Source organism: Mauremys reevesii, unplaced genomic scaffold, assembly GCF_016161935.1.
Source record: "Mauremys reevesii isolate NIE-2019 unplaced genomic scaffold, ASM1616193v1 Contig8, whole genome shotgun sequence".
In the NCBI taxonomy this organism is placed as follows: domain Eukaryota; kingdom Metazoa; phylum Chordata; order Testudines; family Geoemydidae; genus Mauremys; species Mauremys reevesii.
The window spans coordinates 273903-294459 of NW_024100895.1; the positions used below are offsets into that span (position 1 = coordinate 273903).

Below are 20557 nucleotides of genomic sequence, written 5' to 3' on the forward strand. Positions count from 1 at the left end.
AAAGGACGTGGCTCGGCCCCGTGACCACTCGGGCCAGGTCCTGCCTGCTGGAGATACAGACCGCGGCCAGCCATGCTTGCGGGACCACAGGTAACGTCGAGCACGGCTGACCACGTCCGTGCAGGCAATCACAAGCAGGTGTGGGCCATGGTGAGGATAAAGGGACAGGAGCTAATTCCCAGGAGGACAGGGCAGGGGTCACTCCCCCTTTCCCACCCAGGAGACAGTGTGGCACAGAGGGGTCCCTCTGTTCCAGTGCTGCACCACCCCACAGAGCCGACCATCCTGCTCCACACCCTCTGCCTGAGGAGAGCTGGGAGCCCCTTACCCAGCAATGGCCCAGGGGGTCACTGGTTCGGTTAATCGCACCACGTGAGTGACTGTGCAGGCGCAGAGCAGCAGACGCTGCCGGGTAGAAACCCCCGGTCCCAGGCGCATGGCGCGCGGATGACCCACGGCTGGGGACCCACAGGGACAGCATGTGACTCTCCAGGTTTAGCATAAAGGCACTGCCCAGACCCACGAGCTCTGCCTGCAGGAGCCTGACGACAGGACAAAGGTGGGATCCCCCCCCACGGTACAGCTGGGACCGGAGCCCCAGGGGGGATTTACCCCACTGCACAGCCCTGGCTCCCCCACCCCTTGCTCTAGCCCATGCTGCCCCCTAGTGGGTGTTTCCCTCCTCACAAGCGTCCCTGCGGGCCGGCTGGCACAGGCAGCGCCACGGGAAGGGCTGTAAGAAACTCCCAGGCCAGTTTTGTTGCAATCACCACAACTCTTCGCACACACCCTGCAACTGGGGACACTGACATTAGGATGTTAATGGGGTTTAATGAGCCTCACCTGCTTCAAATCTAGGACTCAAGGCCCAGCGCACTGACTATTCCCGCAGGGCAGCACTTGCAAACATCAGGAAACCGCCCCAAGACACCTTGGCAGGGGGACATCCGGGACACAGGGGAACTGGGACCCCCAGGATGCATTAAAGAAACTCAGGGCAGTGAATGTACTAAAAACAACCTGAAGTTCAATTACAGTATCAGTGTCTGACTAATTTCTATATTATCCCTGCCCAACTGCGTGAATGTGTATTGCAAAACCTCTGGGTAAAAGTACAGTTTAAAATAATTGCCACAGAACCTGATATGCAAAACCCAAGACAACACCCATTAAATGGGCCACATGGTAAACTTGGATCATAGGGAACAAGTTATTATATCACCAATAGCATCTCAAAAGCAAACCGAGCTGGACATTACGGGGTTACATATGTCCAAGATCGTACCTCAGTGAGCCCCGTATGTACAAACTCTCCATCGGGGTGGGCAGCCTGGTTAAAATGATGGTACATTGAAAAGTCCATAAGGAAGAGAACCCCAGCGCTGGGGAGCCCCGACTGTGACACACCGGTTGTGGGTTTCACAGCCGCCTCCGACAGGCTGCACTGCTGTGACACCATGGACGGGGCAGAGACACCCCCACCCCTGGGGCAGATCTGAGCAAGACACTGCTTCCCAGAGCAAACTAGGGGACAATGAACGTCTGGCCTGGGGCTGGACCCTGCGCAAACCACAGCCCTGTCCGTCCTGGAGCCATCGCCCTGCGTGTACTGACCCCTCGCCGGCCGCAGCCAGTGACGGGCTCAGGCCAGGGGACGAATAGAGCCTGGTGCCCCAGCGCATGGTGGGGGATGATCCATGCGACAGGGAACGCAGCTCTCCCAGCTGGTGCCTGGCCAGGCCGTGAGCCACGGATTCCCCCAGGATGCCAGTCGGCCAGCCTGGGTCCATGACACCTCCATAGGGGAGGGGTGACAGGTCTGCAGGCCAGGGATTGATCTGCTCCGTGGCAAGAGGTTATCACAGCTCCTCCGCCCAGGCACTGACAGCAGCAGGGGGTGATCACCACAGTGCCTGGGACTGGGACGGCTCAGAGACGTCCCCCCGCCGGGGGGGGGTCCCAGGCTGGCAGGGCTGGGCCAGAGGAGGGGTGAGGGCCGCAGAACGAATGGGGGCCAGAGAGATGAGGTTAAACAGACTTGGGGCCTTGCTTTGATCCGGCGACAGATCCTGGCTGGAGGGCTGGGAAGAACTCGGGCCCATCCCACACCCCACGTAGGAGCTGGGCGATTCCTGCTGGCCAGGGCAGGTTACATCAGGTGGTTTCTCTCGCTGCTGATGCTTTTCCCCTGCGAGTCGCTTCTCTGCTGAGCGTGACCCGGGGGGAACCGGTGTCCCAGGTACGCAGGGTGGGGGGGGCCTGGCTTTGGAACAGGTTCTGGGAGGACCCGTCAGTGAGCCAGACCCACGGGGGTCTCACTCTTCCTCCAGGGTGAGCCCCGCGGCTTCCCTGCCTTCTTAGGCTGGACGCCTGGGCCGGCAGCCCCCACCCCCTGGGCGCTCCGGTCATCCTCCCTCCCCCAGCGGGGTCAGTGAGAGGGAACGTGGGGCTGGGCTGGGGCAGGGAAAGGGGGAATGCGGGGGGGGGGTCTCGGACGCTGGCAGACCAAGTACCAGCTCATGCCAAGGCCCCGGGTTATCACTGACAGATCCCTGGCTGGAAACCGGCCGGGCTCAGCTGCGTGTTCGCGTTGTTAAAATGGGGATCAGACTGAGCGAAGGTGATCAGGGCTTTGTGAAATGCTGGTAAGCTGCTGCCTGCGTTAATCTCACCGATCACAGCTGTACCCCACGCGATAAGGCGATAGTGAAACAAAACAGTAAAGCCAGGCAGGAGAGACGCATGGCCAAGTGTGAAATGCCAGTGTGTGTGTGTGTGTCCGCCTGCCGACAGAAGGCCCTAAGCCCCAGATGGGTCACTGGGGGACATCAGAGGACACAGGACTTTGCTGATGGTTCCCTCCCCGTGAAGAGGAGACGTGCAGGAGCTCGTCCCACCAGCTTAAACTCGGGGAGGAAGGGAATAACACTCCCCGTCAAGGAGCAATCCCTATCGGGCTGCGGCTTGGGCTCTGAAGGGGCAGGAATTACTAGGCATAAGCACCAGATCCCCCGTCTGTGCCTGGGTTGGCCCCAAAGGACCCACAGTGCTTGCTTCTGACAGAAGTTTCTATTTCCTTTTGAAACCCGGGACTGTAACTCCCTGGTGTGTGTGGGACCTGCTTTAACTTTGTCTAGAACTCCCAGTGCTTTGTCGTAGTTAATGAATCTTTACTGAGGTTATTACAGGACTGGCTACAAGCGTTGCCTGTGGAGTGAGATCGAAGGTGCCACTGCCCTGGGGTGAGCGACTGGTCCTGTGGGACAGGGAGTGACCGAATGTCGCTGTGATTTGGGGGGGAAGGGATGATCGATGGATCACAAGGGCAGACTGGCCGGGGTGGCCAGACAGAGCAGAGCCCAAGGGGACTGTCTGGGGCTCCGCGGTTACGTTGTTACAGGGCCTGCGGAGTTCACACACGATACTTTGGTGAAATCTCAGTACAGAACTCACCCAATGTGGGGTTCATGGCCCAGGTACTAACTGTGCCCTGAGATTGGTCTCCACACTCGTGAGCCACTCGACAGTGGGACAGGGTCACCCCGGGGCCCTGTGGGGAGTGAGGGGCAGGGACGGGTCCCCAGGGGGGCAGCGTGGGCTGGAGCCGGGCAGAGCGCAGGGAGCAGGCGGGGACAGGAAGGGACCGGCCCCAGGTTCTGCATTCTCCGGGCTGGGCGAGGGGCTGGGACAGACGGACGGAAACTCCTGCCGGCCGGGGGATCCGACGCCCAGGATCTAACTCAGGAGCCCTGCAGGGAGAGGGGAGAGAAATCAGCCCCTGGCCGTGGGGCTGGCGGGACGGACGGGGGATTTTCTCTGCCAGGCCCAGGGCGCCCCAGGGACTCTGCCCGGCAGCCGCAGGGCTGGGGGATGCTCGGCAGGACCCAGGACCCTCTGCCCCCGGGAGCAGCTCGGGGATCGGCCTGAACGGGGACCGAGGGAGCCGCAGCCTCCTCCTCCGCGGGGCCAGCGCCCCATTGCCCAGCTGCCCAGGGGCTGAGCCGGGTGGGTGTCAGGGGCCGAGGGGCAGAAGCAGCCGCCCCACGGGCGCCCCAGGCAGCCTGTGCTCAGTGGGGGGGGGGGGGGCGGGTGTAACGGGGGAGGGGGATTGAAATTACCTGCAGGTTGGGGAACGGGGCGCCCTGAAAAACAAAGAATCCTGTGGCACCTTATAGACTAACAGACGTTTTGCAGCATGAGCTTTCGTGGGTGAATACCCACTTCGTCGGATGCAAGTGGTGGAAATTTCAGGGGCAGGTGTGTATATATAAGCAAGCAAGAAGCAAGCTAGAGATAACGAGGTTAGATCAATCAGGGAGGATGAGGCCCTGTTCTAGCAGTTGAAGTGTGAAAACCAAGGGAGGAGAAACTGGTTCTGTAATTGGCAAGCCATTCACAGTCTTTGTTTAGTCCTGAGCTGATGGTGTCAAATTTGCAGATGAACTGGAGCTCAGCAGTTTCTCTTTGAAGTCTGGTCCTAAAGTTTTTTTGCTGCAGGATGGCCACCTTAAGATCTGCTATTGTGTGGCCAGGGAGGTTGAAGTGTTCTCCTACAGGTTTTTGTATATTGCCATTCCTAATGTCTGATTTGTGTCCATTTATCCTTTTCCTTAGAGACTGTCCAGTTTGGCCGATGTACATAGCAGAGGGGCATTGCTGGCATATGATGGCATATATTACATTGGTGGATGTGCAGGTTAATGAACCGGTGATGGTGTGGCTGATCTGGTTAGGTCCTGTGATGGTGTTGCTGGTGTAGATATGTGGGCAGAGTTGGCATCGAGGTTTGTTGCATGGATTGGTTCCTGAGCTAGAGTTACTATGGTGCGGTGTGCAGTTGCTGGTGAGAATATGCTTCAGGTTGGCAGGTTGTCTGTGGGCGAGAACTGGTCTGCCACCCAAGGCCTGTGAAAGTGTGGGATCATTGTCCAGGATGGGTTGTAGATCCCTGATGATGTGTTGGAGGGGTTTGAGCTGGGGACTGTATGTGATGGCCAGTGGAGTCCTGTTGGTTTCTTTCTTGGGTTTGTCTTCCAGTAGGAGGCTTCTGGGTACACGTCTGGCTCTGTTGATCTGTTTCCTTATTTCCTCGTGTGGGTACTGTAGTCTTGAGAATGCTTGGTGGAGATTTTCTAGGTGTTGGTCTCTGTCTGCGGGGTTGGAGCAGATACGGTTGTACCTCAGTGCTTGGCTGTAGACAATGGATCTTGTGGTGTGTCCGGGATGGAAGCTGGAGGCATGAAGGTAGGCATAGCGGTCGGTAGGTTTTCGGTATAGGGTGGTGTTGATGTGACCATCACTTATTTGAACCGTGGTGTCGAGGAAGTGGACCTCCCGTGTAGATTGGTCCAGGCTGAGGTTGATGGAGGGGTGGAAGCTGTTGAAATCGTGGTGGAATTTTTCCAGAGTCTCCTTCCCATGGGTCCAGATGATGAAGATGTCATCGATGTAGCGTAGGTAGAGAAGGGGCGTGAGTGGACGGGAGCTGAGGAAGCGTTGTTCCAGGTCGGCCATAAAAATATTGGCATATTGTGGGGCCATGCGGGTGCCCATAGCGGTGCCACTGATCTGGAGATATATATTGTCAGCAAATTTGAAATAGTTGTGTGTGAGGATAAAGCCACAGAGCTCAGCAACCAGTTGTGCTGTGGCATCATCAGGGATACTGTTCCTGACAGCTTGTATTCCATCAGCGTGTGGGATGTTTGTGTAGAGAGCCTCTACATCCATGGTGGCCAGGATGGTGTTTTTTGGAAGGTCACCAATGCATTGTAGTTTCCTCAGGAAATCAGTGGTGTCACGGAGATAGCTGGGAGTGCTGGTGGCATAGGGTCTGAGTAGAGAGTCCACATATCCAGACAGTCCTTCAGTGAGAGTTCCAATGCCCGAGATGATGGGGCGTCCAGGATTTCCGGGTTTGTGGATCTTGGGTAGTAGATAGAATAACCCTGGTCGGGGCTCTAAGGGTATGTTGATTAGTTCTGGTGTTAGTGTAGGGAGCGTCCTGAGTAGATGGTGCAGTTTCTTAGTGTATTCCTCAGTGGGATCTGAGGGAAGTAGCCTGTAAAATTTAGTATTGGAGAGTTGTCTGGCGGCCTCCTTTTGGTAGTCAGACCTGTTCATGATGACAACAGCACCTCCTTTATCAGCCTCTTTGATTATAATGTCAGGATGGTTTCTGAGGCTGTGGATGGCATTGCGTTCTGCACGACTTAGGTTGTGAGGCAAGCGATGTTGTTTTTCCACAATTTCTGCCTGTGCACGTCGGCGGAAGCATTCTATGTATAGGTCCAGACTGTCATTTCGACCCTCAGGAGGAGTCCATGTGGAGTTCTTCTTCTTGTGCTGTTGGTGGGAGGGTAACTGTGTATCAGTGCGCTGTTCAGTGTTGTCCTGAAAGAATTCTTTGAGTCGGAGGCAGTAAAGTAGGCTTCCAGATCGCCGCAGAACTGTATCATGTTGGTGGGGGTGGCAGGGCAGAAAGAGAGTCCCCGAGATAGGACCGACTGTTCTTCTGGGCTGAGTGTGTGGTTGGATAGATTGACGATATTGCTGGGTGGGTTAGGGGTACCACGGTTGTGGCCCCATGTGGCAGGTAGGAGTTTAGACAGCTTACAGTCCTTTTTCCTTTGTAGAGAGGTGAAGTGAGTAATGTAGATCTCCTGTCTTATTTTAGTGAAGTCCGTTTGTATGGAAGTTTGGTTATTGATGAGAGTCTCCAGGTTGGAGAGCTCTTTTTTGATGTTTTCCTGTTTGCTGTATAGGATGCTGATCAGGTGGTTCCTCAGTTTCTTCGATAGAGTATGGCATAATCTCTCACTGTGGTCTGTGTAGTATGTAGATAGCAGTGGATTTTTTACCTTTAGTCCATTAGGTATGATGTCCATCCGTTTGCATTTGGAAAGGAAGATGATATCTGTCTGTATTTGTGCAAGTTTCTTCATGAGGTTGATGGATTTCCACTCCATACGGCTAAATGCAGTGCCTTGCATGGTGTCAAGTATCAGAGGGGTAGCCGTGTTAGTCTGGTTCAGTTTCAAAGAGAAACTGCTGAGCTCCAGTTCATCTGCAAATTTGACACCATCATTTTAGGACTAAACAAAGACTGTGAATGGCTTGCCAATTACAGAACCAGTTTCTCCTCCCTTGTTTTTCACACTTCAACTGCTAGAACAGGGCCTCATCCTCCCTGATTGAACTAACCTCGTTATCTCTAGCTTGCTTCTTGCTTGCTTATATATACCTGCCCCAGGAAATTTCCACCACTTGCATCCGACGAAGTGGGTATTCACCCACGAAAGCTCATGCTGCAAAACGTCTGTTAGTCTATAAGGTGCCACAGGACTCTTTGCTGCTTTTACAGAACCAGACTAACACGGCTACCCCTCTGATACCTGAAAAACAAAGAGAAACATGGTCAGAGCCCTGGGCAGGGGGAGCCGGTTCCTGGGGGTCAGAGCTCCAGCCCCTGCCCCACGGCATGGAACGCCCCCCACTAGGAACCCAGCCCCCTCTGGCCCCCAGATTCCCCTGAGCCCCCCCAGCCCCACCTCCCCAGAGACCCCCTGGTGCCCCGCCCCCGCCCGGAGCCGTTCACCTTTCTTATTCTTCAGGTAGATGAGGAGTCCGGGTGCCAGGAAGATCAGCCCCAGCACGAAGCCCCCGACCCCCGTCAGCATCTTGCTCCTGGCGGAGTCAGACTGCGCCTCTGAAACAGGGACATGGGACGGGTCAGAGCCAGGGGCCTCCGGGCCGGGCTCCCGTCCGCACCAGTGACCGGCACCAGCTGGGGCAGAGCCTGGGGCCAGGGCCTGCAGGAGCAGCTGTGGGACAATCTGCCCCACGTCAGGGCTCCTCCTGGTCTGTGATCTCAGAGATCGGCTCAGGCCCTGCAGCGCGAGGTCTGATATCCCTGTCCATTGTCAGCATGAACTGGTGTTATGGCGTGTTGAGGAGTCAGGGCCCTGCACCCCTCTTTCTGGGATTCATGGTGACTCTCAGCCAGCCAGTAAAACGGAAGGTTTATTGGACAATAGGGACGCAGGCTACAGTAGAGCGTGTAGGCACAACCAGGACCCCTCACAATCGAGTCCTTCTGGGGGGTTCAGGGAGCTTAGTCCCCAGCTTGGGGCTCCCTGCGTTGCACCCCCCAGCCCAAGACTGAAAAACAAAAACCCTCCAGCAGCTCTCTGCCCCCTCCCCTCTGCTCCTCATCCCTTTGTCCAGTCTCCAGGCAGAAGGTGTCACTTCTCCCCACCCCCCTTCTGGCTCAGGTTACAGCTCAGGGAGCTTCCTTCCCATCCCCAGTGTAACTCCCCTGCAACCTTCCTGGGTCACATCTGCCCTGCTCCGTCACAACTGGTCTAGCCAAGCCATCTCTAGGGGGGTGCGGGGCCCAGAGCAGAAGTGACAGATTCATCTCTTCCCGAACCAGCCATGCCGGCCAATCGTACCGGCTCGCGGGGCCCGGAGCGGTTGCTCCCATTCGCCCTACCCAAGGCACAGCTCTGAGTCTAGCCCTGGATAGTCTGTGAGACACAGAAATAGCCAGTCTCTGTGTGACCCTTGCTCTGTTCTTGGGCTCAGTGACACCCTGTGGCAGTGAGTTCCACAGGCTAATCACACAGTGTGTGGGAAACGTCCTTCCTTTTGCCAGGTGTGAATTTGCCCCTTTCCATTCCACTGAGTGTCCCCTTGTCCCATTGCTGTGAGACAGGGAGAACAGATGCTCCCGATCTCCCTTCTCCAGACCAGTCATTATTATGGAGACTTTTCTCTTCTCCCGCCCTGTCACTGCCCCACTCAGGTTGTGTCATGGTGTTTTGCAGCCTGTGGACATGAGCTCCCAGCCCAGGTCGATAGATTTGGGTTAGCAGTGCTCATGTGAGCACTCTGCCCCAGGCCCATCCCCCGGGGGGGTGCCCCTGCGGGCTCAGGGGCTGCCCCACACCCAGAGGCTCTTACCCCAGTGCACGGCGAGGGGCCCCCGCAGGCTGATGTGCTCCACCTGGCAGGTGTAGACGTCCCCGCGCCGGGGGCTCATCTCCAGCATCACCAGGATCTGGAAGGTCCAGTCTCCGTTCTGGAGCAGCTCCGTGGACACCACCCCGGCCGTCTGCTCCTGCCCGTTCTTCAGCCACTGGATCTCGATCCCCGAGGGGTAAAACCCCGTCACCGAGCAAACCAGCAGGTGGGGGTGGGGCTCAGACCCCGATTTTGTGGGGAAAACTGTCACCTCAGGCTGAACTGGGGGGAGAGAGGGGGGGCTGGGAAAGGGGCCGGAGACGGAAGGGTGCTCAGGAAGAAGAGGTGCTCTCATGCTCCAGGGCCAGGCCCCAGCCCCACATGTGTTTCAGGCTCTGGCAGAAAGGGCCTGAGGTAGGGTGACCAGATGTCCCAATTTTATAGGGACAGTCCCAATTTTGGGGTCTTTTTCTTATGTAGGCTCCTATTACCCCCCACCCCCGGTCCCGATTTTTCACATTTGCTGTCTGGTCACCCTAGTCTGAGGGGAGTTGCATCTTGTCACCCCCATGGGGACAGAGCCAGGGACTGTCTGATGCTGGGGCCCAGGGAGATGGGGTCTCAGACCAGGGAACAGGGGCTGCTCCCACCCCCCAGCCAAGGGGACCCTGAGGGGGGAGGGTGGAAAGTTCTGCCCCATTGCCCGCTTCCCCCCACCCCACCCAAGAAGGGGGGTGGGAGCTGTAGCAGCTGTCTGCCCTGGGGATCTGAGTAGGGTGGTGCTGGGGGCTGAATTGCTCACAGGGGCAGGGGGCCGGGAGCAGGGGGAGGGTTAGTCATCGCATTCCCCAGGGACTGACCCGGGCCTGGGGCTTTGGGTTCTGCCGATAGGGGGCGCTGCAGCCAGACCCCGGACATGATGTTGGCCGCTCCCAGACCCTGGTTCCCTCCTGCACCTGCCGCTGGGTGACCCTGCCCCCTAAACGTGACCCCGCCCCCTGCTGTCTGTGCCCTGCCCCCTAAACATGACCCCGCCCCCTGCTGTCTGTGCCCCACCCCTGCCAGTGACCCCGTGTCCTGGCCCCGCCCCCTCCCTGCCGCCCCTCCGGACCCCCGTGTCTTGGGCACTCATCCCCGCCCCCCCGCACTCACCTCTCCGGTCAATGGTAAAAGGCGCCCACGCCCCATAGTTGTGCCGGCAGAACCGGTCCACCTGAGCCCGCTTCTGCGCCAGGATCGCCGGGTCCTTGTTCCAGGTCTCGGCGCTCGGCCGCCCCAGCTCCGTGTCCGCCTCGTACCGCCCCAGGTCGCTGTCGTAGTGCACGATCTGCTGCTGGTCGTACATGTAGCGGTCCAGGTACCGGACCCGCTCGGTGCCGTTGGTGAAGTGACACTCAGACTTTGTCTGGTACAGGAAAAGCCCTGCAGGGGGGAAACGGGCTGGGCTGAGGGACCCGCCCCCTCATGCCCCCGGGCTCGTAGCTCAGCGGGGAGGGAACAGCAATAGTAACACTGACCCGTGGCGGGGGGGGGGCGTAGGGCAGAGACTGTGCTGGGCACAGGGGCGGACACTGAGTGTGTGTGGAGGGGACTCCGGCACAGAGAGGTCGGGGCTCCCCAGACCGCTGGGATCCGAGCCCCCCCCTCCTCCGATACACCCAGCACCTGCCCAGCACAAGGCTCCCGGGACGCTGGGGGTCCGATCCCCCCCCGATACACCCAGTGCTGCCCAGGACGGGGCTCCCCGGGGCGCTGGGGTCTCTGCTCACCTTCGGGCTCCGTGCAATGAGCCAGGTGGGTTCTCAGCACCGTCAGTGTCACCAGCAAAGCCCCAGCCCAGCGGCTCCCAGCCCCCAGGATCCGACCTGCCCCCATCGCTGCTCAGGAGGGAGAGACCTGGAAACTCGTCGGGTCCCCCCAGACTGAGACCTTCTCTGCCCAGCTCCGAGCACCAGCCCCCCGGACGCTACCCACGGCCCCGGGGATTGGGCACCCCCAGGCCAGGGGCCAGTCAGCACCGGGGCTGGGCAGCATCACCAGTCGCCAGGCAGAGCCGGCCCCAGCAGGGCTCGGTTCCCTACTTCTCCCTCGCAGGGGGCAGAGCAGGGCCTGGGGTCGGGCTGCAGGACTCGCCCGGCGCCTGCCATGGCCCCGGGCAGCTGGAGAGCGGGGCCGGCCCAGGGAGCAGCCCCCCCCAGAGCAGGGCCCCCAGCAACGGGCCTGGGACTCTCCGTCCCCTTCCCTGGTGCCTCAACCCTCTGCTGCCGGCTGGGGTAGGACGGGTGTGTCTGGGGGGGGGGGTGGGTCTCTGGGTTGTTGTGGGTAAATGTAGTTCCAGGGGAAGGTTTGGGGCTGGCCCCACAGACAGAAATTCTGAGCTTCCCCCTCCCCCACCTCCATGGCCCTGAGACCTGCCCCCCCAGGCACCCTCCAGAGCGGGGGCTCAGTCTCCGTGGGTCAGGCACAGCTCGGCCTCTCAGCTGCTCCCACCATTGATCTCCCTCAGGGGCTTCTCTGGCCCCACAGTCTCTGAGCCCCTCCCCCTCTCTGCTGCATTCACCCACCCCCCACCCCGTGGGGCAGGGCCGGGCCATTGTCCCCCTGGCCCAGCTGCGGGGGGAGGCCCAGAGGAGTCAGTGACTGGCCCAGGGTCACACACAGTCTGTGGCAGGGCCGGGAATGACCCCAGGGCTCCTGGGTCCCAGGCCAGCCCCGAACTGCTGGGCCAGCCCCTCTCCGGCCCCTCCAGCACCCGGCCCCTCCTGCCAGACTCAGAGCTAGGGTGACTAGATGTCATGATTTTATAGGGACAGTCCCAATATTTGGGGCTTTTTCTTATATAGACACCAATTATCCCCCACCCCATTAGCTGGGTGGTGGGTATGTTGGTGCCTTGGGGGTCGGGGGGGAAGGTTTGGGCAGGGGACAGGGACCAACGTGTCACACAAAGGGCCCAGGTGTGATGAAGTGGGACTGTTCTTAATGTTTCCTCTGAATACTGTGTGGGTGCCTCAGTTTCCCATATGCAGTTCTCAAGTTTCCATTGTGCATAAATGGCCAACACTCTGTATCCTGGCAACAAATGGCTGGGAAAGAGACAAAGGCCAGAGAGGAGGGACTGGAGGGGGTTTCAGTCTGGAGCTGGCTGGGGACGAGGAGTGAGGGCAAACATGGGTGTCTGGCTCGCTGGATCCCAGAATGGACCCGGCTGAGGGGTCCCGCTCGCGGTACCTACAAGCTCTGTTTTAGCCCATGTTCCTGTCATCGAATAAACCTCTGTGTTCCTGGCTGGCTGAGAGTCACGTCTGACTGCGGAGTTGGGGTGCAGGGCCCTCTGGCTCCCCCAGGACCCCGCCTGGGCGGACTCGCTGTGGGAAGCGCACGGAGGGCAGAGGATGCTGAATGCTCCAAGGAGAGACCCAGGAGGTGAAGCCGTGGGAGCTTCTTGCCCTGCAGACAGGCTGCTCCAAGGGAGAGGAGGCTCCCCAGAGTCCTGCCTGGCTTGGTGGGGAGCAGTTCCAGAGCATCGCCCGGGGACTCCGTGACACTTGTGTCCGAGGGTGAGGAGGCTCCTGTCACGGAGTGCCGGGGAGTCAGGGCCCTGCACCCCTCTTCCTGGGACTCACAGTGACTCTCAGCCAGCCAGTAAAACGGAAGGTTTATTGGACAATAGGGACGCAGGCTACAGCAGAGCTTGTAGGTACAACCAGGACCCCTCAATCTGGCCCTTCTGGGGGTTCAGGGAGCTTAGACCCCAGCTTGGGGTTCCCTGCGTTGCACCCCCCAGCCCAAACTGAAACCAAAACCCCTCCAGCAGCTCTCTCCCCTCTCCCCTCTCCCCCCCTGTCCTTTGTTCAGTCTCCTAGGCAGAAGGTGTGAATTCTCCCAACCCCCCTTCTGGCTCAGGTTACAGCTCAGGTAGATTTCCTCTCATCCCCAATGTAACCTCCCTGCAACATGGGACACCTCAGAAGTTGGTAGAAGAAGAATGTCTTAAGAGAGAGCTTGTGCACATGTTGTTTACTGAAAAGACGGTTACTCACCGTAGTAACTGTTGTTCTTCGAGATGTGTTGCTCCTATCCATTCCATGTAGGTGTGCGCGCCGCGCGTGCACGGCTCTTCGGAACATTTTTACCCTAGCAACTCCGGCGGGCCGGCTGGGCGCCCCCTGGAGTGGCACCGCTATGGCGCCGGATATATACCCCAGCCGGCCCGTCCGCGCCTCAGTTCCTTCTTGCCGGCTACTCCGACAGTGGGGAAGGAGGGCGGGTCTGGAATGGATAGGAGCAACACATCTCGAAGAACAACAGTTACAACGGTGAGTAACCGTCTTTTCTTCTTCGAGTGATTGCTCCTATGCATTCCAGTTAGGTGATTCCCAAGCCTTACCTAGGCGGTGGGGTCGGAGTGAGACGTGGCAGAATGCAAACTGCTAAGCCAAAGGCTGCATCAGCTCTGGACAATTAGACCAAAGAAGCAAAGGTCCGGACCGAGGACCAGGTAGTTGCACGACATAGCCCCTGGAAGGGTATGTGAGCCAGGAAGGCAGCAGAAGAAGCCTGAGCCCTGGTGAAATGAGCAGTAAGGTGGCTCGACGGAACATGGGCCAAGTCACAGGAGGTGCAAATGCATAACATCACCCAAGATGGAAAGCTCTGGGAGGAGACAGGCAGGCCCTTCATCCGGTCTGCCAATACAACGAAGAGTTGGGGGCGTACAAAAAGGCTTGTCCGCTCGACATAAAAAGTGAGCGCCCTACGGACGTCTAGGGAGGGCAAATGTGCTCCCGTCGCGATGAATGGGTCTTCGGAGAGAAGACCGGAAGGAAGATATCCCGGATGATATGAAAGGTCAACAGCACCTTAGGGAGGAAGGCCGGACGTGGTCCCAACCGCCCCTTGTCCTTACGCAACATAGTGCACCGTGGGTCCACTGTGAGAGCCCGAAGCTCGGAGACTTGTCAAGCCGATGCAAAGGCTACAAGGAAAAAACTGTCCCTCAGGACAGGTATCTCAGCGAGCATGTTGTCAGTGGCTCGAATGGAGCAGGCATAAGTCTGCTTATAACCAGGCTGAAGACCCAGGAGTTGGTGGGGCGGCGAACCTGGGGGCATAAATGCCCCAAGCCCTTGAGGGACCTAGAAACCACAGCGTGTGAGAATATGAAGCGGCCACTCTCCCTTGGGAGGGAGGTAGAGACGGCTGCAAAGTGCACCCTTAATGATGAACTGCGCCAGGCGCTGCTGTTAGAAGATCATGGGCAGTCCCAGAGGAAATGGATCGGAACCTCTGTGGGGGAAACTTTGTGTTTCGCAGCAGCAAAAGAAAAAACTGCCAGTTGGGCGGATACGTTAACCGAGTGGAAGGCTTCCTACCACCCAGGAGAATCCTGTAGAACCGAGGCAGAACAATGTAACTCGGATCAGTTTAGGCCCGCAGCAGGCATGCGGAGATGTGCAGGGATTGCAGGTCTAGGTGGTAAAGTTTGCCATGATCCAGCGTTATGAGGTCTGGGCAAAGAGGCAGGGGAATCGGTTGGCTACCGACAGGTCTAGCAACATGGTGTACCAGTGCTGCCTGGACCACGCTGGAGCGATCATGATCAGATGCGCTCTGTCCCTGCGGAGTGTTAGCAGGACCTTGCGAACCAGCGGGAGCGGTGGGAAAGTGGACGGCAGACGGCTCGTCCACGGCATCAGAAAAGCAGCCAAGATCGAGCCCGGGGAGAGGCCTTGGCATGAGCAGAACTTCTCTCTCGTTCTGTTCCCGCGAGAGCGAAGTTCCGGAAACGTAATGGATAACATCCGGAGGAATCAATCACTTGAAAGACAGGAAGGAACTGCTGAGGCGATTCGCCAGAGTGTTCCGGACCCCTAGAAGAAAGGACGCTACCAGGTCCCTCGATTGAGCTGTGCAGGAGTCCCGGAGCTGGATAGCTCCCTGGAAAGAGAGGAGGACCGTGCTCCACCATGCTTGTTTATGCAACGGGTGTCCGTTGTGTTGTCTGTGAACACCGAGACACAACAGCCTTGTAGGTGCTGCGGAAACGCCTGGCATACAAGGCAGACTGCTCCCAACTCCCGGACATTGATGTGCAAGGGCAGCTGTTGAGCCAACCAAAGGTCTGGAGTGGGAAACTGACCCAAGTGAGCACCCCAGCCAAGAGATGGGGGCGTCCATCATGAGGGACACCGAGGGGTGAGGTGGATGGAACAGCATCCCTGCACACATCAGGGAGGGCATCGACTCCCAGTCGGGGGAGCCTAGGACGCTCGGGGGGATCAAGGCGACCATGACCATGCTGTCTCTGGCCGTGTGGTACACCGATGTGAGTCCCGATTAAAGTGTACGGAGGCGAAGCCTGGCATGTTCGGTTACGCACGTGCAGGCAGCCATGTGGCCCAGGAAACCTAGGCAAGTTCAACACAAAGTTGCCGGAAAGGTCTGTAGACCTTGTACAATGGTTACCCTCACGTGAAATCAAGGCATAGGGAAGCAGGCTGTGCGATACTGAAGTCCAAGGTGGCCTCAGTTAAGTCTACTCCCTGAGTGGGAATCAGGGTGGATTTCGCTATATGGATCATGAGGCCTAAACGCAGGAATAGGACCTCATCGACGCCCACACGAGAGGTAACTTGGGCCCTGGTGGCCCCTGGAATGAGCCAATCGTCCAGATACGGAGCACGTGTATCCGACGGTGGCGGAGAGGGCGGCGACTACAGCTAGACACTGTGAATACACAGGGGGCTGCATAGAGGCCGACCGGGAGGACCGTAAACTGGAATGACAGTTACATCATTACTTGTTGAGCTCCCGCAGGTGTAGGATAGATCTGAGACCTCCCTTCACCTTGGGGATCAGAAACTAGTGGGCTAGAACCTTTTGTCCCTTCGTCCTTGGAACCTCCTCTATAGCTCCGATGGTGAGGAGCACCCGCACCTCTTGCACGAGGAATTGCTCGTGAGAGGGGTCCCTAAGAGGGATGAGGAGGGATAGGCTTTTGCCCGATTGGTGTTAGGAGGACCCTGATTTTGGCCCCTTGGGGTCCCGACCAACGCCTATGACTGCCTCAGCGTCGCCTGCTGGCAAAGCCCTGTCCTTGTCTAGGCGCAGGGTAAGGGCGGTGAGGGTGGCGCAGAGGTCAGCAGTGAGACATCGGCATGTAGATGCTGAGAGGGAGTAGTGACATCGCTGTCCTTTGGGCCTTGCAGCCTAGGGTCAGTTTGAGAACAGGCCTTTGTCATTGAAGGACAAGTCCTGTATAGTGTGCAGCAGCTGCGAGGGAAGGCTCGATAACTGGAGCCATGAAATGCGCCTCATGGCAACACCCGAGGCCAGAGTCGTGGCTGTGGAGACCGCTACATCCAACAAGGTCTGGAGGGAAGCTTTCGCCACTTCGGTCCTTTTTCCAGGAGGGCATCAAACTCTTGACGGGAGATTTGAGAAACCGACTCCATAAATTCTCTCACTGCCGCCCATAGTAACGGCTAAGCAGGGCTTGCTGGTTCGCTACGCGAAGTTGCAGGGTGCCTGCCGAGTACATCTTATGGCCCAGGAAAAGACGGTTACTCACCTGTAGTAACTGGTGTTCTTCGAGATGTGTTGCTCCAATCCATTCCAGTCAGGTGTGCGCGCCGCGTGCACGGCTCTCCGGAACATTTTTACCCTAGCAACTCCGGCGGGCCGGCTGGGCGCCCCCTGGAGTGGCGCCGCTATAGCGCAGGATATATACCCCAGCCGGCCCGTCCGCTCCTCAGTTCCTTCTTGCCGGCTACTCCGACAGTGGGGAAGGAGGGCGGGTCTGGAATGGATAGGAGCAACACATCTCGAAGAACAACAGTTACTACAGGTGAGTAACCGTCTTTTCTTCTTCGAGTGATTGCTCCTATGCATTCCAGTTAGGTGATTCCCAAGCCTTACCTAGGCGGTGGGGTCGGAGGTAGATGTCGCAGAATGCAAACTGCTAAGCCAAAGGCTGCATCAGCTCTGGACAATTAGACCAAAGAAGCAAAGGTCCGGACCGAGGACCAGGTAGTTGCACGACATAGCCCCTGGAAGGGTATGTGAGCCAGGAAGGCAGCAGAGAAGCCTGAGCCCTGGTGGAATGTGCAGTAAGGTGGCGCTATGGAACATGGGCCAAAACACAGGAGGTGCGTATGCACAACATCATTGAAGATGAAATCCTCTAGGAGGAGACAGGTATGCCCTTCGTCCGGTATGCCGGTACAATGAAGGTTTTGGGGGCGTTATGAGAGGGCTCTGTCCGCTAGATATAGATTGCAGACGCTCTACGGATGTCAAAGGAGGGCAATTGTTGCTCTCCACTGGAAGGAAGATATCCTGGTAGATATAAAAGGCAGACACCTCCGTAGGGAGGCAGGTCGGACATGGTAATAACTGCCCTTGTCCTTGAGGGACACAGTATACCTTGGGCCTATTGTGAGAGTCTGAAGCTCAGAGACTCATCTGGCCGTAGGAAAGGTTACAGGAAAACTGCCTTGCAGGACAGGTATATCAAGGAGCATGTTGACATTGGCTCGAATAGGGCAGTCATAAAGCTGGTTAGAACCAGATTGAAGAGCCAGGTTTATGGCGGGGCCCCACTGGGGGGGTGTATAAACGCTCCAAGCCCTGAGGAACCAGATGGAATGGAGCGGGATCTCGGCGGGAGAAACATTGCGCGTTTCGGAGCAGCATGAGAAACGCTTCCACTCGGCCAGATACTTGAACCGAATGGACGATTGTCTACCACCCCGGAGAATCTCGCAGAACCGAGGCCGAACAACGTAACTCGGATCGGTTTAGCCACGCAGGAGTCCTGCTGTGAGGTGCCGGGATTACAAGACCGGGTGGTGAAGGTTGTCGTGATTCCGCGTCATGGGGTCTGTGCCAAGAGGGTTGCTACCGACAGGTGTAGCAACATGGTGTGCCAGTGCTGCCCAGGTTACACTGGAGCGATCCCGATCAGGGGCGCTCTGTCCCTGCGGAGTTTGAGCAGGACCTCGTGAACCAGCGGGGACAGTGGACAGCGTACGGCAGATGGCTGATCCACGGCCTCAGGAAAATCCTCCAAGACCGAGCCTGGGGAGAGGCCTTGGAAAAGACGGTTACTCACCTGTAGTAACTGGTGTTCTTCGAGATGTGTTGCTCCAATCCATTCCAGTTAGGTGTGCGCGCCGCGCGTGCACGGTATTCGGAACTTTTTTACCCTAGCAACCCCGGCGGGCCGGCTGGGCGCCCCCTGGAGTGGCGCCGCCATGGCGCTGAATATATATCCCAGCCGGCCCGTCCGCTCCTCAGTTCCTTCTTGCCGGCTACTCCGACAGTGGGTATGGTGGGCGGGTCTGGAAGGGATTGGAGCAACACATCTCGAAGAACACCAGTTACTACAGGTGAGTAACCGTCTTTTCTTCTTCGAGTGATTGCTCCAATGCATTCCAGTTAGGTGATTCCCAAGCCTTACCTAGGCGGTGGGGTCGGAGTGAGACGTGGCAGAGTGCAGTACCGCGGAGCCGAAGGCTGCATCGTCTCTTGATTGTTGCACCAACGCATAGTGTGCCGCGAAGGTGTGTACGGAGGACCAGGTGGCTGCCCTGCATATCTCCTGGAGCGGAATATGGGCCAGGAAGGCAGCCGAAGAGGCCTGAGCTCTGGTAGAGTGGGCGTCAGTCGGCGGTGGTACTCGGCGAGATCGTAACACGCCCGGATACAAGCCGTCACCCACGAGGAAATCCTCTGTGAGGAGACCGGTTCGCCCCTCATACGCTCCGCAATAGCAACGAAGAGCCGGGGCGAACGCCGGAACGGCTTCGTGCGCTCGATATAGAAGGCGAGAGCCCTGCGGACGTCCAGGGAGTGAAGCCGCTGCTCCCGAGAGGAGGCGTGTGGCCTCGGGTAGAACACAGGGAGGAAGATGTCCTGGTTTATATGGAAGGCCGAAACGACCTTCGGGAGGAAGGCCGGATGCGGTCGGAGCTGGACCTTGTCCGTGTGGAAGACCGTATAAGGAGGACCGACCGTCAAGGCACTGAGCTCGGAGACCCGTCGCGCCGATGTTATCGCGACAAGGAAGGCCGTCTTCCACGAGAGATGGAGCAAGGAGCAAGATGCCAGAGGCTCAAACGGTGGACCCATGAGCTTGGCCAACACCAGGTTTAAGTCCCAGACCGGCGTCGGGTGTCGGACGGGTGGAAACATGCGGTCTAACCCCCTGAGGAAGCGGGAGACCATATGGTTGGAAAATATGGAGCGTCCCTCAACCGGCGGACGAAACGCAGATAAAGATGCCAGGTGAACCCTTAAGGAGGAGACCGCGAGGCCCTGCTCCTTAAGAGACCAAAGGTAGTCCAGGATAACCGGAATAGGGACGAGAAAGGGGTTGTGGCCTTTCTGGTCGCACCAAATAGCGAAGCGTTTCCATTTTGCTAGATAGGTGGACCGCGTTGACGGTTTCCTGCTCTCCGTCAGGACCCGCTGAACAGCCCGCGAGCAGGATTGCTCGGCGCAAGTCAACCAGTCAGGTACCAGGCTGTAAGATGCAGGGAGCGGAGGTCCGGGTGGCGGAGCCGGCCGAAGTCTTGTGTGATAAGGTCCGGCCACAACGGGAGAGGAATGGGTTCTCGGACGGACAGCTCGAGCAGCAGGGTGAACCAATGTTGCCTCGGCCAGGCCGGAGCAATCAGGATGAGACGGCCCTTGTCCCTCCGAAGCTTTAGGAGCACCCGATGAACGAGTGGGAACGGAGGGAAGGCGTAAAGGAGGTGATCCTTCCATGAGCACAGGAACGCGTCCGACAGGGACCCACGGGAACGTCCCTGGAAGGAGCAGAACCGGGCGCACTTCCTGTTGATCTCCGACGCAAAGAGGTCTAGTTGGGGAAATCCCCACCTTCGGAAGATCGTATGCAGCACGTCCGGGCGAATGGACCACTCGTGTGCGAGGAAGGATCTGCTGAGGCGATCGGCTATTGTGTTCTGAGTGCCCGGAAGAAACGACGCTTGGAGGTGAATGGAGCGGGCTATGCAAAAGTCCCACAGGCGAAGCGCTTCCGTGCAAAGCAGGGAGGAGCGTGCCCCGCCCTGCTTGTTGACATAGAACATCGCGGATGTATTGTCCGTCATCACGGTGACACAGCGGCCGCGGAGATGGGCCTCGAAGGCCTGACACGCCAACCGAATCGCCCGGAGCTCCCGTACATTGATGTGTAGGGCGAGCTCGGAGGACCAGGTGCCTTGCGTGTGAACATCGCCTAGGTGCGCTCCCAACCCATGTCCGAGGCATCTGTGGTCAAGGTAATGGAGGGACACGGCGGGCGGAAAGGTACCCTGCACAGACTACCTGAGGATCAGCCACCAATTGAGGGTGTCGAGTGGCCCTCGGGACTGTGACAATCAAGTCCATGGGGTCGCGATGTGGACGGTACACAGAGGCCAGCCACGTCTGGAGTGGGCGAAGGTGCAACCGGGCATAAGTTGTCACAAAAGTGCACGACGCCATGTGGCCTAGGAGGCGAAGACAGGACCGGGCTGTCGTCGTGGGAAAGGCTTGGAGCTCCGTGATGCAAGCCGCGAGAGTCAGGTACCGATTGGGCGGA

At 58.1% G+C, this 20557-nt stretch overlaps 1 protein-coding gene across 1 annotated transcript; it reads right to left on the bottom strand.

The window, feature by feature from the left end:
• Positions 1-3158: 3158 nt before the first annotated feature.
• LOC120394842 (H-2 class II histocompatibility antigen, E-S beta chain-like) lies at positions 3159-10868 on the bottom strand. Its single transcript, XM_039519003.1, has 6 exons — positions 10734-10868; positions 10117-10386; positions 8965-9246; positions 7598-7708; positions 4119-4142; positions 3159-3749 (listed from the first exon to the last, which is right to left on the bottom strand). The coding sequence occupies exons 1-6, from the start codon at positions 10837-10839 to the stop codon at positions 3736-3738; spliced, it is 807 nt and encodes a 268-aa protein (XP_039374937.1). The 5' UTR covers positions 10840-10868; the 3' UTR covers positions 3159-3735.
• Positions 10869-20557: the final 9689 nt, after the last annotated feature.

Excerpts from the sequence above, each read along its gene's own strand:
- LOC120394842 (XM_039519003.1), bottom strand. The coding sequence starts at position 10,839 with ATGGGGGCAGGTCGGATCCTGGGGGCTGGGAGCCGCTGGGCTGGGGCT. Across the intron at positions 10,387-10,733 it reads TCATTGCACGGAGCCCGAAG|GGCTTTTCCTGTACCAGACA; the intron begins GTGAGCAGAGAC and ends TCCCCCCTGCAG. Across the intron at positions 9,247-10,116 it reads TTTTACCATTGACCGGAGAG|TTCAGCCTGAGGTGACAGTT; the intron begins GTGAGTGCGGGG and ends CTCTCCCCCCAG.